Source organism: Columba livia, chromosome 12, assembly GCF_036013475.1.
Source record: "Columba livia isolate bColLiv1 breed racing homer chromosome 12, bColLiv1.pat.W.v2, whole genome shotgun sequence".
In the NCBI taxonomy this organism is placed as follows: Eukaryota; Metazoa; Chordata; class Aves; order Columbiformes; family Columbidae; genus Columba; species Columba livia.
In genome coordinates, this window is record NC_088613.1 from 6,999,967 (window position 1) to 7,012,474 (window position 12,508).

A 12,508-nucleotide genomic window follows, 5' to 3' on the forward strand; every position below is an offset into this window, starting at 1 on the left:
ATTCACAAAATCTATGAGAAGGAATTTAGTCTAAGAATGAAGCCTAGATTGCAGTATGCATAAAGACTCCTTCTCCTAAGGCCATTAAGAAATTCCAAATCTGAGCTATTTTGAACAGTGACATTAAATTAGCCTTGCTAATTCCAGTAATTCAAGCCGATAGCTGAGTTTACAAATCTACTAGATGAAGCCTTCCCATAATTACAATCTCAATGTGCTTTTCAGCTAAGGTGAGTTGGCACAAAAAAAGATAAATAAATAAAAGGGGGGAAAATGCTCTTTCTGTTCTGGCTTTTGAGATGAATATCTCTAAAGAACAGTTAACCAGCTGTATTACACCAATAAGACATCCCCTGTCCTGGACTGGTAAGTTCATTTTGCCTCTACCATGCCAGTGAAATGCAGAAAAGAGACCAGATTTTCCCCTGCTTTGTTTTTTCTGTTGTCTCTTTTCAAAGGAGCCTTAACGCTGCTAGTGCTTTTAGTTCAGTGTTTAGTTGTTTATTTACAGTAGTGATTCCTATTGGGAAAAGAAGTCTGTGTTAGCTTTTTTTTTTTTTCCAGCGGGGAGAAGGGGGCAGAGAAAACAGCCTTTGGTGGATAAATTCAAGTTGAGCAGGTGGAGCAAGGATCGAAAGCAGCACCCCTCCTTATTCCTCTGGAGAAGTTGGCTTCCAGATGCTAACACATCCAGATGTTCCCAGAGTGATGGAAAGGATTTGAGAGGATATGTTCTCAAAGCTATAAGGCACAAAACCATGAAATAAATAAAAATAGAGTGCATTATTTAAAAGAGTGTTAATTTTATTAGAACTGACCTATTATAAGGGCAAATGTAAGTATTCATATCAGCACTTAACTTGGGCTGCAATGTTCATAAAATGCCCTTTTGGTCAAGCTGTGTTTTGATCCTTATTCTATGAGCATCATTCAAAGTGACCGAACTGTAGCTCCAAACAGGCATCTGCAGCTGCAGAAGTCCTTGAGCAATAACAGGTCAGAAACTTGAATGCGTGCTCTGCTGGGAATGCTAATATTGCAATCTTTTCTGTTGTTGTTCCAAATAAGAATGAAAGCACAAAAACTCTCATGAAATAAAAATTCCCAACAGAAAATCGTCCTGCTGCCATTGACTGTGGCTACTTATGTCAAAATATTAAACAAAATGCAGATTTTAATGTGTCAGAATATTAATAGCATGGCCACTAAATATTTTTGTATCATCAGCACATGAGTGTTTGACTTATCTCTGTTGATAACATTGTCACTATTGGCACAGCCAAGCGAAACATCTTGATTTTTAGAAGACCACCCTGATTTAAGAGGACATTTTTCCACTGGGCACCCACAGGTGTGGCTGCAGCTCTTGCCGCTCACAAAACCACAGCAGCACAGGGCACGGTCCCGTAGAGCCTTTGCAGAAAAGACATGGACCACAAAGTGTGCAGGAGGCTGGCAGACATCTCCTCTCCCTGATGCAGGCAGATTTCCTACCACCTGTGCACGTTGCCCATAGGCTCAGGTAAATACAGCAGATAATGCCTCAAAATAATGTTTAGGGCGGCAAAATCAGGTAGAAACAGCTATGCTGTTTTACGGAGCTGGAGGGAGCTGCTGTTGCTCCCCAAGGCTGGGGTGATGGCTGAGGAGGGGTGCAGCGGGATGGTGTGGAGCATGAGCCCCCACATCTTTTCCCTTTTCTGGGAGGGTGGGAGAGGAGTAACGCTGAGATGCAATTCTTGATTTCCAGGAAACTTTTATCTCTAATCTCTGTAATCCGTTTTAGAGAGGATTTTGTATTTTTCAAGGGATTTACAAACTGGATTACGTAGCCTTTTTATTTTGATTTTCCACTGCAATTGTGACATCCCTGAGACTGAGCTATGAACGCTACAGATAGGACAGAGGGGGAGGCATTTGTGGGCTTAGACTTTGGAGTCCTCTTGCATTGTCATCTCTGTGTTTTACAGCTCGGCCAATAACTACTCTTTGTGCTGATGGATGTGTCCCCAGAGCAGTCCGGATGCTCCCACATGAGCTGTGTGGCCTTGTCCCTGGTACCCTCTGTGGAAGCTGACCCATAGAGGTGCCAGGCAGGATCCTGGTGCCGATCCCCTCCCTCCCTTGCTCCCTCCTCCTGGGTTAGGAGCAGTCAAGATGGTCTCCTTGAGCTCCACCATGGTCCCAGCCATGGGCGCTGGCTTGGTGAGGTCCCAGCCGCAGTTCCCCAAGCACACTGGGAGGCCCCTTGGCCCCCTGGAAGGAGCAAGTGTGATGAGATGGATCTGGCACATCCCACACACCACAGCCGCAGTGTCCGGGCACTCAGCTGGGATGATGCCAGGTTTTCCATCAGAGCTGCCACCACCATCCACACCATCCAGCTCCAGCATTCATCACCATTGTTCCAGTGGTGCTTTGGGACCAGGGTTTGCTCTCAGTCCAGGAGAGAGGCAGGGAGCAGGAATCAGTCCCATTTGTGCGTCAGGTGTTACATGCAGCTGGTAAGTAGCTGGGTTTAGTCTGGGTCTTTCTCTGCAGCCATACAGAAGGCCATGCAAAGCCAGGTCCTGGTTTCAGACTTCAGTGGCTGTTTCTGGCGCTCTTTTCAGTGCTGGGAACATGACCTGAAGTCGTTAAAAAGTTCCAGTCTATGAACCCCACCCCTCTTTTTCTATATAAAGTGGGAAAGTTGGGTATGGTAATGTTTCCCAGGGCCTCCTGCATTACCCCATTTTTATAGGCTGAAGTCACTTTAATGTTGTTTTAATGCAAAGCCAGGATTTTATTCACTTATGTATTTATTTATTTTAGCAGCTTAACACAATTAAAAAAAAAAGGGTGGTGCTGTAGCCTCTCGGCTCCTCTCCCTTGGCAACACTCTCACCTCACTTCAACCCATGCTCTGTGCAAATCATTGAGGGCCGGCTGGGTTCCCTGGCACGGGCAGGGCAAGCTTGCTCTCCAGCCACGCCAGTAATCCTGGGCAATATAAAAGCAGAAAACCTCGCGGAGTTTCCTCAGGAGCGGAGGCAAGCTGGGCAGATGCCTGTGTACCACCACACCTGAGCCTACCTGCAAGCTCCACTCATGGCTTCAGCAGGTATGTCCATGCCCAAGCGGAATTCTTGGGTTATGACCTGAAATCTCCCTCTAGATGTTTTCCTTGGTGCTGTGAGTTGTAGCCTGGTACAGCCTCTGTCGCTTTGATCCCCAGGCTGGGAGCACTGCTCGAGGGCTTTCCTTGTGTGCATGCTCAAGGAGCAAAACATCAGCCACCTTTGAGTTTTCTTTTCCTTACAAGTGTAGGGCAATGATGGATGTCCAGGGTTTTTTGACTGAGCGTAGACATTGCACAAAGTCTCTGTCTTTTCTGAAGAGGCACATTTCTGCTTGCTTAAACGGAGCACGAATGCTGTGGCCTGGGCCCTGTCCAAGTCTGGTTTCTGCACATGGTGAGTCACAAAAGAAGATGTCAGATGTTCCTGGGTGCCGTGACACCACTATGGGTTTTCTGATCAAGCATTGAGAAACATCCTTCTGCCTTGAGGGCTGCATTTAGCAGCCGGCATCCGGAAGGCTGGGACCATAGCCGTTCCCCTTAAGGCTCTGTCTTTGTGGGTCTTGCTAGTACACGGGTGTTTAATCTCTTTATCAATGATCTGGATGAAGGGATTGAGTGCACCCTTAGTACGTTACACCAAATTAGGTGGGAGTGTTGATCTGCTGGAGGGTAGAAAGGCTCTACAGGGGAATCTGGACAGGCTAGATCATTGGGCTGAGGCCAGTTGTATGAGGTTCAGCAGGGCCAAGTGCTGGGTCCTGCACTTGGGTCACAACAACCCCGGGCAGCGCTACAGGCTCGGGGAAGAGTGGCTGGAAAGTGCCTGTCAGAGAGGGATCTGGGTGTGTTGGTGACAGCCGGCTGAACGTGAGCCAGCAGTGTGCCCAGGTGGCCAAAAAGGTCAACAGCATCCTGGCTTGTATCAGGAATAGTGTGGCCAGCAGGACTAGAAAAGTGATTGTGCTGCTGTACTCGGTGCTGGCGAGGCTGCACCTGAAATCCTGTGTTCAGTTTTGGGCATTGAAATACTAGAGAGAGTGCAGAGAAGGCGATGAAGCTGGTGAGGGGTCTGGAGCACAAGTCTTATGAGGAGCAGCTGGGGGACCTGGGGCCTGGAGAAAAGGAGGCTGAGGGGAGACCTTATCACTGTCTGCAACTGCCTGAAAGGAGGTTGTAGCATGGACGGGGTTGGTCTCTTCTCCCAAGTAGCAAGTGATAGAACAAGAGGAAATGGCCTCCAGTTGTGCCAGGGGAGGTTTAGATTGGATATTAAGAAAAAAGTTCTTCACGGAAGGGGTTGTCAGGCATTGGAACAGGCTGCCCAGGGCAGTGGTGGAGTCACCATCCCTGGAGGGGTTTAAAAGGCGTTTAGACGAAGTTCTTAGGGACATGGTTTAATGCTAGAGTTGGGTTATGGTTGGACTCAGTGATCCTGAGGGTCTCTTCCAACTGAAACGATTCTATGATTCTATGGATGTCACTAAGTGTCCTGAGCTTGAAGAGCTGAAGGCCAGCAGGTAGCAAGCAAGAGCTACCCATCCTGGTTGTATCTGAAGAGCTTTTGGGGGAGCAAAAATTAAGGAGAAAATTTCAGTTTGATGTGATTATGTTGGTTTTGGTCATTAGAGGAAATACGAAGCATTCCATTTTGCTCTGCTGTCACTGGGAACATCAGCTCCCAAAATCAAGACTATCCTGAGATGCCTCAGGTGACAGCAGTGATCAGATGGGGATGGGTGACTCCACGTCTGGGTGGACTGAGGTACATGGGGAATATGCAGAGCCATTGCTTGACCTAGTCCTATAGCACTGCCTTGTAAATCAGTTCACTTCTATTCCTATTCTTCTGTTTCCAGCTTTTCCTCATTTTCTTTCTTGACTCCTGCCTTTGTAGATGCTTTTGATTGTCCATGTTTAGCTCCCTATTTTTCAGTTCTTCTGTCCTAAGTTCCTTTAGGTAGCAGCTCTTTTTCTGGACAGTACATCTGGATATCACACCGTGGCATGATGCTTCGTCATCGAAGTGCAAGGACTCCGGTGCTTCAAATTAATAATGCTAATGAGATTTCTTAATTTTTAATAGATTACATGAGCGTGTTTTGCTAAACAGTTTTTGTGGCTCTGCTCTGCAAGTACAGTTCAGAAACTCTTCCACTTGCTGCCAGGGGGAAGATGATTAATGCAATTGCAGACGCCAGATTCTCTTTGAGGTAAATGCTAGAGCATACCAAGGAGCAAGGAAAAATGTAATGAGTACATTTCCAAAGTAAACATAGTCCCAGGTCATAAATGATAGCCCTTCCTTGCCACCAGCCTCCAGCCAAGGTGGGGTGGAGGACTAGTCTCTTGATTTGGGGTCATGATGCAGCCCCTCTGCCTGTACTGTGTGATGTGCTGGATTTTGGGGTGTGTTTTGTGCCTTTGCCACATGGAAAGCTTGAAGATATCCATGAACAAGACTGGATGCTGGAGTTTGGGGAGCCGGAATGTGTGTACTGGCTGCCTCACAGAGCTCATGGGCAATTGCCCTGTGTACCCCGCGCAGCACCTGGTTGCACCCCTGGTGTGAGGCTGAGCTGGAGCTTCCTCACTTCTCTGTGCTGGATTACTTGATCCCTCCAAATCAATCTCGTTGCTGCCCTCCAGGTTGCTTCAATCCTGGGGGAACTTCGCCTGAATTGGTGCTGGTTTTGTGGTGGCACCTGCGGAGTTTGTGTTGCTCGGGGACACACGCTGCAGGCTGTGGGCCACCAGAGGCACGCTGGCAGTGGGATGCGCGGAAAAAACAAGTGGGGGGAAAAGTCTTGGTTTGCAAATTGGCGATCTCATACCCAATTCCCTTGGGTTTCTGCCCAGGAAGTCGGTTTTACCGCTTGCTGCCGAATTGCGCCAGGATCCCTCAGCCGCATTGCCAACGGCAGCGGGATGGTGTTGAGCAGGATTTTTTCTTCTTTTTTGTCCAAATATGTATTGCCAAGAGCCGCACCTCCTAAATTGCTGCGGAGGAGGTGGAAAAGCAGAGGCACAAGACCATGCACATGCTGCACATCCATCTCGGTGATCTTGCAATGGTGCCAATACAAGCATCGCGGCCAGCCCTGGCTCAGTGCTTTAATTACGCGCCGGCGCGGCCGCACCTATGGCTGGGCTGTTGCATCTCGTTGCACAAGAAGGGAACTGGCAAACCTGTTGGTGCTCCAGGATTTTAGTGGTAATAAGCCAGAGGGCAAAACCTCCCTGGTGAGTCGAAACCATGCTTGGCTTGGTGTTTGGAAGTGTTTAAGGTGTTTTGGAGAAACAGAGGGTAGGGGATCCCGGCTCTCTCTGCACAGCCATGGCCACGTCACTCCATGGGTAGGTTTAGATGTTGTCTTTGTGGATGCAAAGGCATGTTTGTAGTATGAGCTGTTTGCATGAGAAAGCTGGGTAACTGGAGGCTGAGGTGAGCAGAGCTTTTGGTATTCCAACAGGAAGAGTTTGGGATGTTCTTCTAGATTCCAGGTGCAAACACCTGTGAGAGTGAAGTGGTTGGTGCTGTAGAGGTGGAAAGAATTGGAAACCAGGGTCAAGCAATCTGGTCTGTGGGATCACAGGCTGTGATGCTTCACCTTGTAATGAGTCAACAGCTTGAGCTTGGCTCAAACATCTCTCCCTTTAAGAAATCTAGTCTTGCTTTGGAGTCTGCTGCATCCACTGGCAGTTTGTTCCCCACACTGATAAGGCTTGCTGCTTAGAAAAAATAAATAAAGTGATACACCCCAGAGAATGTAATTCTAATCAGTGATGTGCTTTCTAGACCAGTCCTGAAGGACACACGCAGGCAAATGTTCACAACTGATCACCAGAGCTTGATCACCAAAGCTTGCCAGGCTGCCCTGTTTGTCTCTGATATTTCTACTCACCGTGTTTTGCACTTACTGGAAACACATGGTCACAATCCATTCCCTAATCCCTTCACACCACGGAGTTTCCATCATTTGCAAACAAGGGCCATCACCACATCCCCACAAGTGCTTCAGCCCAGTCAGCAGCCTCATTTGGTGAACATGCTGCATTAGGCATGATGGTTTTGCCCCTTTGCACCCGTTGTGGCTGCCCGGTGCACCAGCAGAGCTATCAAGTGACACCAAGAAGCAGTTTTCACGCATGGCTGTCTGTGACAACTCTGTTTCTATGTTAGGTCCATGGCTGGAGCCATCTGCCAGGTTAGGCTTGGCAGCGGTACAGCCCAGATGTCTGCCCGCGAGGTGACATTCCCTGGCTCTGGGCAGTGGCTGAGCCAGCCCGTGGGAGCTGGGCACTGTCCTCTTGGAGGTCATTTGCTGCAGTGCCATTTGTGAGCAGTTCTTTGCTTAAGACCGCATTGCCCTTTAAGGGATGGAAAGGGGTGTTTCAGGAGGCAGCGGTGGATTTGGCAGGGGAACTCCTGCCCAAACGCTGCCTGCGTGCCAGTACTCATCCCCCCGGCTTCTCCTGCGCCAGCTGCCATGGGACTTAAACCAACTTAAAACCAACCTCCTCCCACTTCAGCTGCCTTTTGTAGCCGTTTCCAAAGCTCGTGTGCTCCAGCAAGAAGAGCTTTTTAATGATCCCTGCCCAATAAGCTTGTGCAGAGTTGGTACGCCTAATTCTAGTCCTAATCCACGGAAGAATGCCGCCGCTTTATTTTGCGGATGCGGAAAGTGCGTGTTGTAGAGCTGGCGGCAGGTTTTTGTCATCCACACTGCGAGACCATTGAAGCTTTTGCCATCCTGGGAGCAAAGCGCAGCAGCTTTGTGTTAGAGGGGCTTTTGTTACAAAAGATGCTTCCGGAGGGACTGGCTTGTGTTCGGCTGGAGACCTTTCACCAGCTGCGTGAGGACTCGGGAAGCGGCACGGCACGCTCGGCTTGCATGCAGGCAGGGGGGAGAAAAAAGCAGAGCTAATGATTGACTATTATTTTAAGGGGATTATCTAATCAGCAGCCCAGAGGACAAGAGGGGCCAAAATGAGTGAAGATTGAATACATAATTAGTGCAGATTGTTGATAATACCCTCTGGACTCCAACTGATTATAAACAGAAACAGATTTTTCTAGTTCCTGCCCACCCCACCCCCCCCCCCCCCCCCCCCCCCCGCAAAAAAATAAAGCCTTTGCAGGCCAAAGGGCCACTTTGTAGGAGAAACTTGTGAATTAAGTGGGTGACCACAGCTGAGGCAGTGAATTAAGTGGGTGATCACAGCTGGGAGAGGATGGCTGGGTAGCAGGGAGGCAGAGGAGCAGCTTCTCTTGGGTTATTTTATAGCATAAAGGGAGAGTTTTGGGTGGCAGTGACTGAAATGGTGTGTGTGTGGGGGTAGTTTCTGTCACCCCACCAGCCATCCTGCAGTTCCATCCGTGGTGCTGGGGCTCCTTCTCCCCTGGTGCTGTGAAAACAGGAGGTGCAGGGATGCAGCCTGGGCTAACTGCAGATCCTAACGAAGGCTGGAGCCCTAATGAAGCCCTTTCAAGAAATACCTGCTTAGGAATATTTGCTAATTTGTATTCCTGGATTTGAAATATGATTATTATGATACATTTTTTAAGTTGTTATTGCCTGTGCCTACTTATCAGCTGCCTCAGGTCTGTTAGAGGCTAATATTCTATTTTCCTTTCCTCCTATGTACCAAAGGTCATTAGAAGTTAAGTGAAAGGGATTTGCAAGAGTTACAGATCCATTATTAATACAAAATAAAGGATGTATGTCTAAATCTGTCAAGCCTAAAATACAATTGGGCAAAAATAAGCCCAGAGAAGGAAATAATGGAAGGAACAGTGAAAACAAATGGCACACCCAAGCCCTAAACTTCTGAAGCAATTCAACAAGGCTAGGAAAATAGCTCTCAAATATCCAATGATGAGGGTTCCTATTAACTTCTCTGTAATTTGGTCGAAGAGGATGTATGAAAGAATTGCCATCCCCATCTGGGTTAAATTTCATTATTTCAAAAATTGCCCTTACTCAGGTTCATGTGATATCTCAGAATTTGAGAATTTCCCATGTGAAAGAATATGTCTGCAATATTAACTTTGGTGTGCTTGGGCTGAACATATCCAACACCATTCAACTGCTGCAGTGCGAACCAGGCAGGAACCCGTATCTTACAAATTACAGCACTGCAGAATGAGGCTTTAAATGGGAATGTCAAAATGCTTTGTGCTGTGAAGGACCTTGCTGAAGCACTCTTTTCTTGCAAATTTCTTTTCTAAACTGAAGGCAAGAGTTGTTACTCTTTTTCTATGATTTTTTTTAATTTAGTTTTGCTAGGATGCACAAGAAGAGACTATTCTGCCCCAAAAGCTCTGCCCACCCGCTGCAGATCGCTGACCTGGGAGCAGGCTTTAGGAGTCTTTAGAGTTTGTTGAAACACCTTCCAAAACACACCAGGGCTGGCCAACTTCATCCTGGTGGGCCATCGTACCAGCTGAGGAGTCTTGTGTAAAATGACCAGCTGCGAAATAATCTGCTGTGGTTTTATTAACTCAAAATCCCTTCACTTACTCTGCAAAAATGACCTTGGGAAAATAAGATGGTGCATCCGGGCTGCTCCCAAACTGCACTGCAGCCTGAGCATCCTTTGTGCATCCTTCTGAGATTGGAAAGTGGCACAGGATGGGCAGAGGTGGCCTTGTGGCACATCCCTTCCAGGGTGGCACCTTTTCCTGCTCTGTCCATGGGCATGCAGCTCCAGGGGACTGCAGAATATCTGTAATATTAAGAAGAAAATCAGGAAAGCTATGGAGAAGAGGAATGCCACCACCTGTGGGAATCTCTTGGATAAGTTAGAGTTTACCGGGCTGGCTTTGCTTGCACCTGGCCCTTTGTGCAGGTGGATATCTGCTCCCTTTTAGCCATTTCTCACCCTCTTTGATGGCCTGGGCTGACTCACTTGTGATGCTAACATCATTATGCTTTTGTTTTGCAGTGTTTAGGTGTTTTTTATTAAGAAATACTGCCTGTTTGCCTTGGCAGTGGTGCTCGCTGGATTGATGCAGTGTTTTTTAACTGCAGTGTTTATTCAGTCTCTTGGATTCTTTCTCAGGGGTGGGGTGGGATGATCCAAACCCATCAGTATGCTGGTGATCCATGAGGGCTTGTGAAAGGCTTGATCCAGGGCCTTTTCTGATGGAAACCACCAGCTTCCTCCACTTCCAAAGGCCAGGCTTAAGGGATGAGATGGACAGGCTTAACTGATTCCCATCCAGACAAAAAGCCTGGATGCCAGAAGGAGACACCAGCAGCATAAGAAGGGGAGTGAAGGACCCCTTGGCTTGCATCAAGCACGAGTGCACCCTCTCAGTGCAGATGCTCAGCAGGTACAAATGCCCCAGGTGGATCTGGCTAATGGCATCTTAAAACACCTTTTGCTTTTTGTTTTTGGCCTTGAGAATTGCTGTTTTCTTGCCTTTCCACAGCGTCTATGTGGACTTTTTTATTCCATGTCCCTGGGAGACAATGGCAACTGTGACTTACTGCTCAGCAGGTCCCTTGTAGCCAGTGATGGGTTGTCACAAGCTTTTCCCCCATTAATATCATGCTCCTCTGCCAGGACCATAAAAACGTTTATACTGGACATTTTCTTGGGTTGGAGCTCCCATGTGCTTCGTCTCAAAGTCCCCATGTTGCAACACCAGCGTGGCCGGGGTGTGTGATCCGTTCACATTCCTCACTCGCCAGCACTTTGATGAGGTGGACAGGGGATGGGATGGATGTGTTGTAAGTGCTGTAAGGAGCATATTTTGCACACATTTAAATAAGACTGAAGAAATACAGAGCTCCTCGGGTCCTCCAACCAAGAGGTATTTGGTGAGCAAGTCCTTGTGCTGACTCTGGGTTCAGGGAAACTATTTGTGTTCGCCTGGATTTCCTCACTCCTGCACACATCCGTACAGTGTCTGGGGAGAAGACGTGATTGGCATTGCTAAACAGCCGCTCCAAAGCTCAGCTGATTTTCCTTGGGAGTAGCTCTCCAGTAATCCAGGTCCCCTAATGTCTCTTTTGTTTTCTTACTGGGGCACCTTACAGTTGTGATTTTTTGGTCTTTCCAAGTGTAAGGTTTGGTGTAGGGTACTAGGAGGTGCTCTGGGACCAGGGCTGGCTGCAGGGCTGACAAGATGTTTGCTGAACTCTTCTTACCCATCCACCCTTGCTGGGATTCCTTCAGACACACTGGACCCTCCATGGGCTGCCCTGGGGACCCCAGTGCTGGTGTGGGCTGGATGTGCTGTGCCCTGGGATGCCAGCACGCACCGCCTGTCGTTAACCACCTCTCTCCTTCTGCTTTCAGAGCTGGCGTACGACCTGGATATGGACGACGTCTCCGCAAACAAGCAGCTTCTGAATCAGCAAAGCAAAGATGGTGCCATGATCCCCAGCGGCGACCCCGGGAGTGCAGCCCCTCGTGTTGGTCCTGCCACTGCCGTCACCCTGGTCCTGCCGCTGCTGCTGGGCCTCCGGCCATGAGCCGTGCCGGTGGCATCGCTCTGTGTCTTTCCATGCCTTTTTTTAATGAGGAAGACATTTGGAATGTCTCCTGAAATATATGCACATTTCCAAAGACAGGGCAAAGGACTTGAGTCGGTTTTATAAAAGAATATGGCATCTTCACACAACTCCCTCCCCCAAAAAAGCGTTTGTTCATGGTAAACTGGTAAATGCAGTGCTTTTTAAAGATAATCTTGTTTAATATAAGAAGCTTGATATTAAATTGTGTTTCTCACAGTTTTTGAAGACTGAGGTCTCCCTTGCTCTTAAGTTGAAGACCATTTTTCATCTTGAGTTGTTCAAATGTGCATGGGGTACAAAACACCTATGATTTATGAAATACTCTCAGCAAATATCAGACCCCTGATTCTAGTTGACTTAACACAGATTTTGTCTGTGCTTCAAGCAGTTTTTGTACTTAATCCAAATTTGAGGATCACCCCTAGGAATCTGGCCAGGCATATAATACAGAGGGTGTGTGAAGGTCAAACACATGGCAGGAGGAAAGATGCTGCAGAAGAGGAGGTTGTTGTGGAGATGTGCTCCCGTGGGCATGAAGCACACTTGCATCATGACAAGTTGCAGGTGGTTTTGCTGCTCGTCTCTCAGCCAGGTCCTGCAAAGCCCTCCAGTGCAGACAGCCAGTCCCCTCCAGCATCCCCGTGGCCCATGCAATGCCGTGGTTTTATTCGTCAAAGGAGAAGCACCTCCGTTCCCACGGGAAATCTGCAAACACAGCTCCAGCCAAAGGACAGACAGCGTGGATGTACACGCCGTGCTTTACAGAGATGAATAACGGGCGTGCAACACATTGTGCTACGAGGGAGGAAAAGAAAAGGATTTGCAGGAGCCTGAGGCAGATGAGACTCTTACTCATGTGTTTCTTTGCATGTTACTTTACTTAAGCTATCTCTAAAATAAAGATAGGTTGCTCTCTAAA

The 12,508-nt window shown here is 48.0% G+C and overlaps 1 protein-coding gene across 1 annotated transcript in view; it reads left to right on the forward strand.

Moving 5' to 3' along the window:
• The window catches only part of GPC3 (glypican 3), a 149,189-nt gene extending 136,681 nt beyond the window's left edge, over positions 1–12,508 (forward strand). The window contains exon 8 of the mRNA XM_065077611.1: positions 11,372–12,508. Within this exon, the coding sequence (XP_064933683.1) occupies positions 11,372–11,547 (176 nt within the window). The 3' untranslated portion in view covers positions 11,548–12,508. The remainder of the gene's footprint in view (positions 1–11,371) is intronic.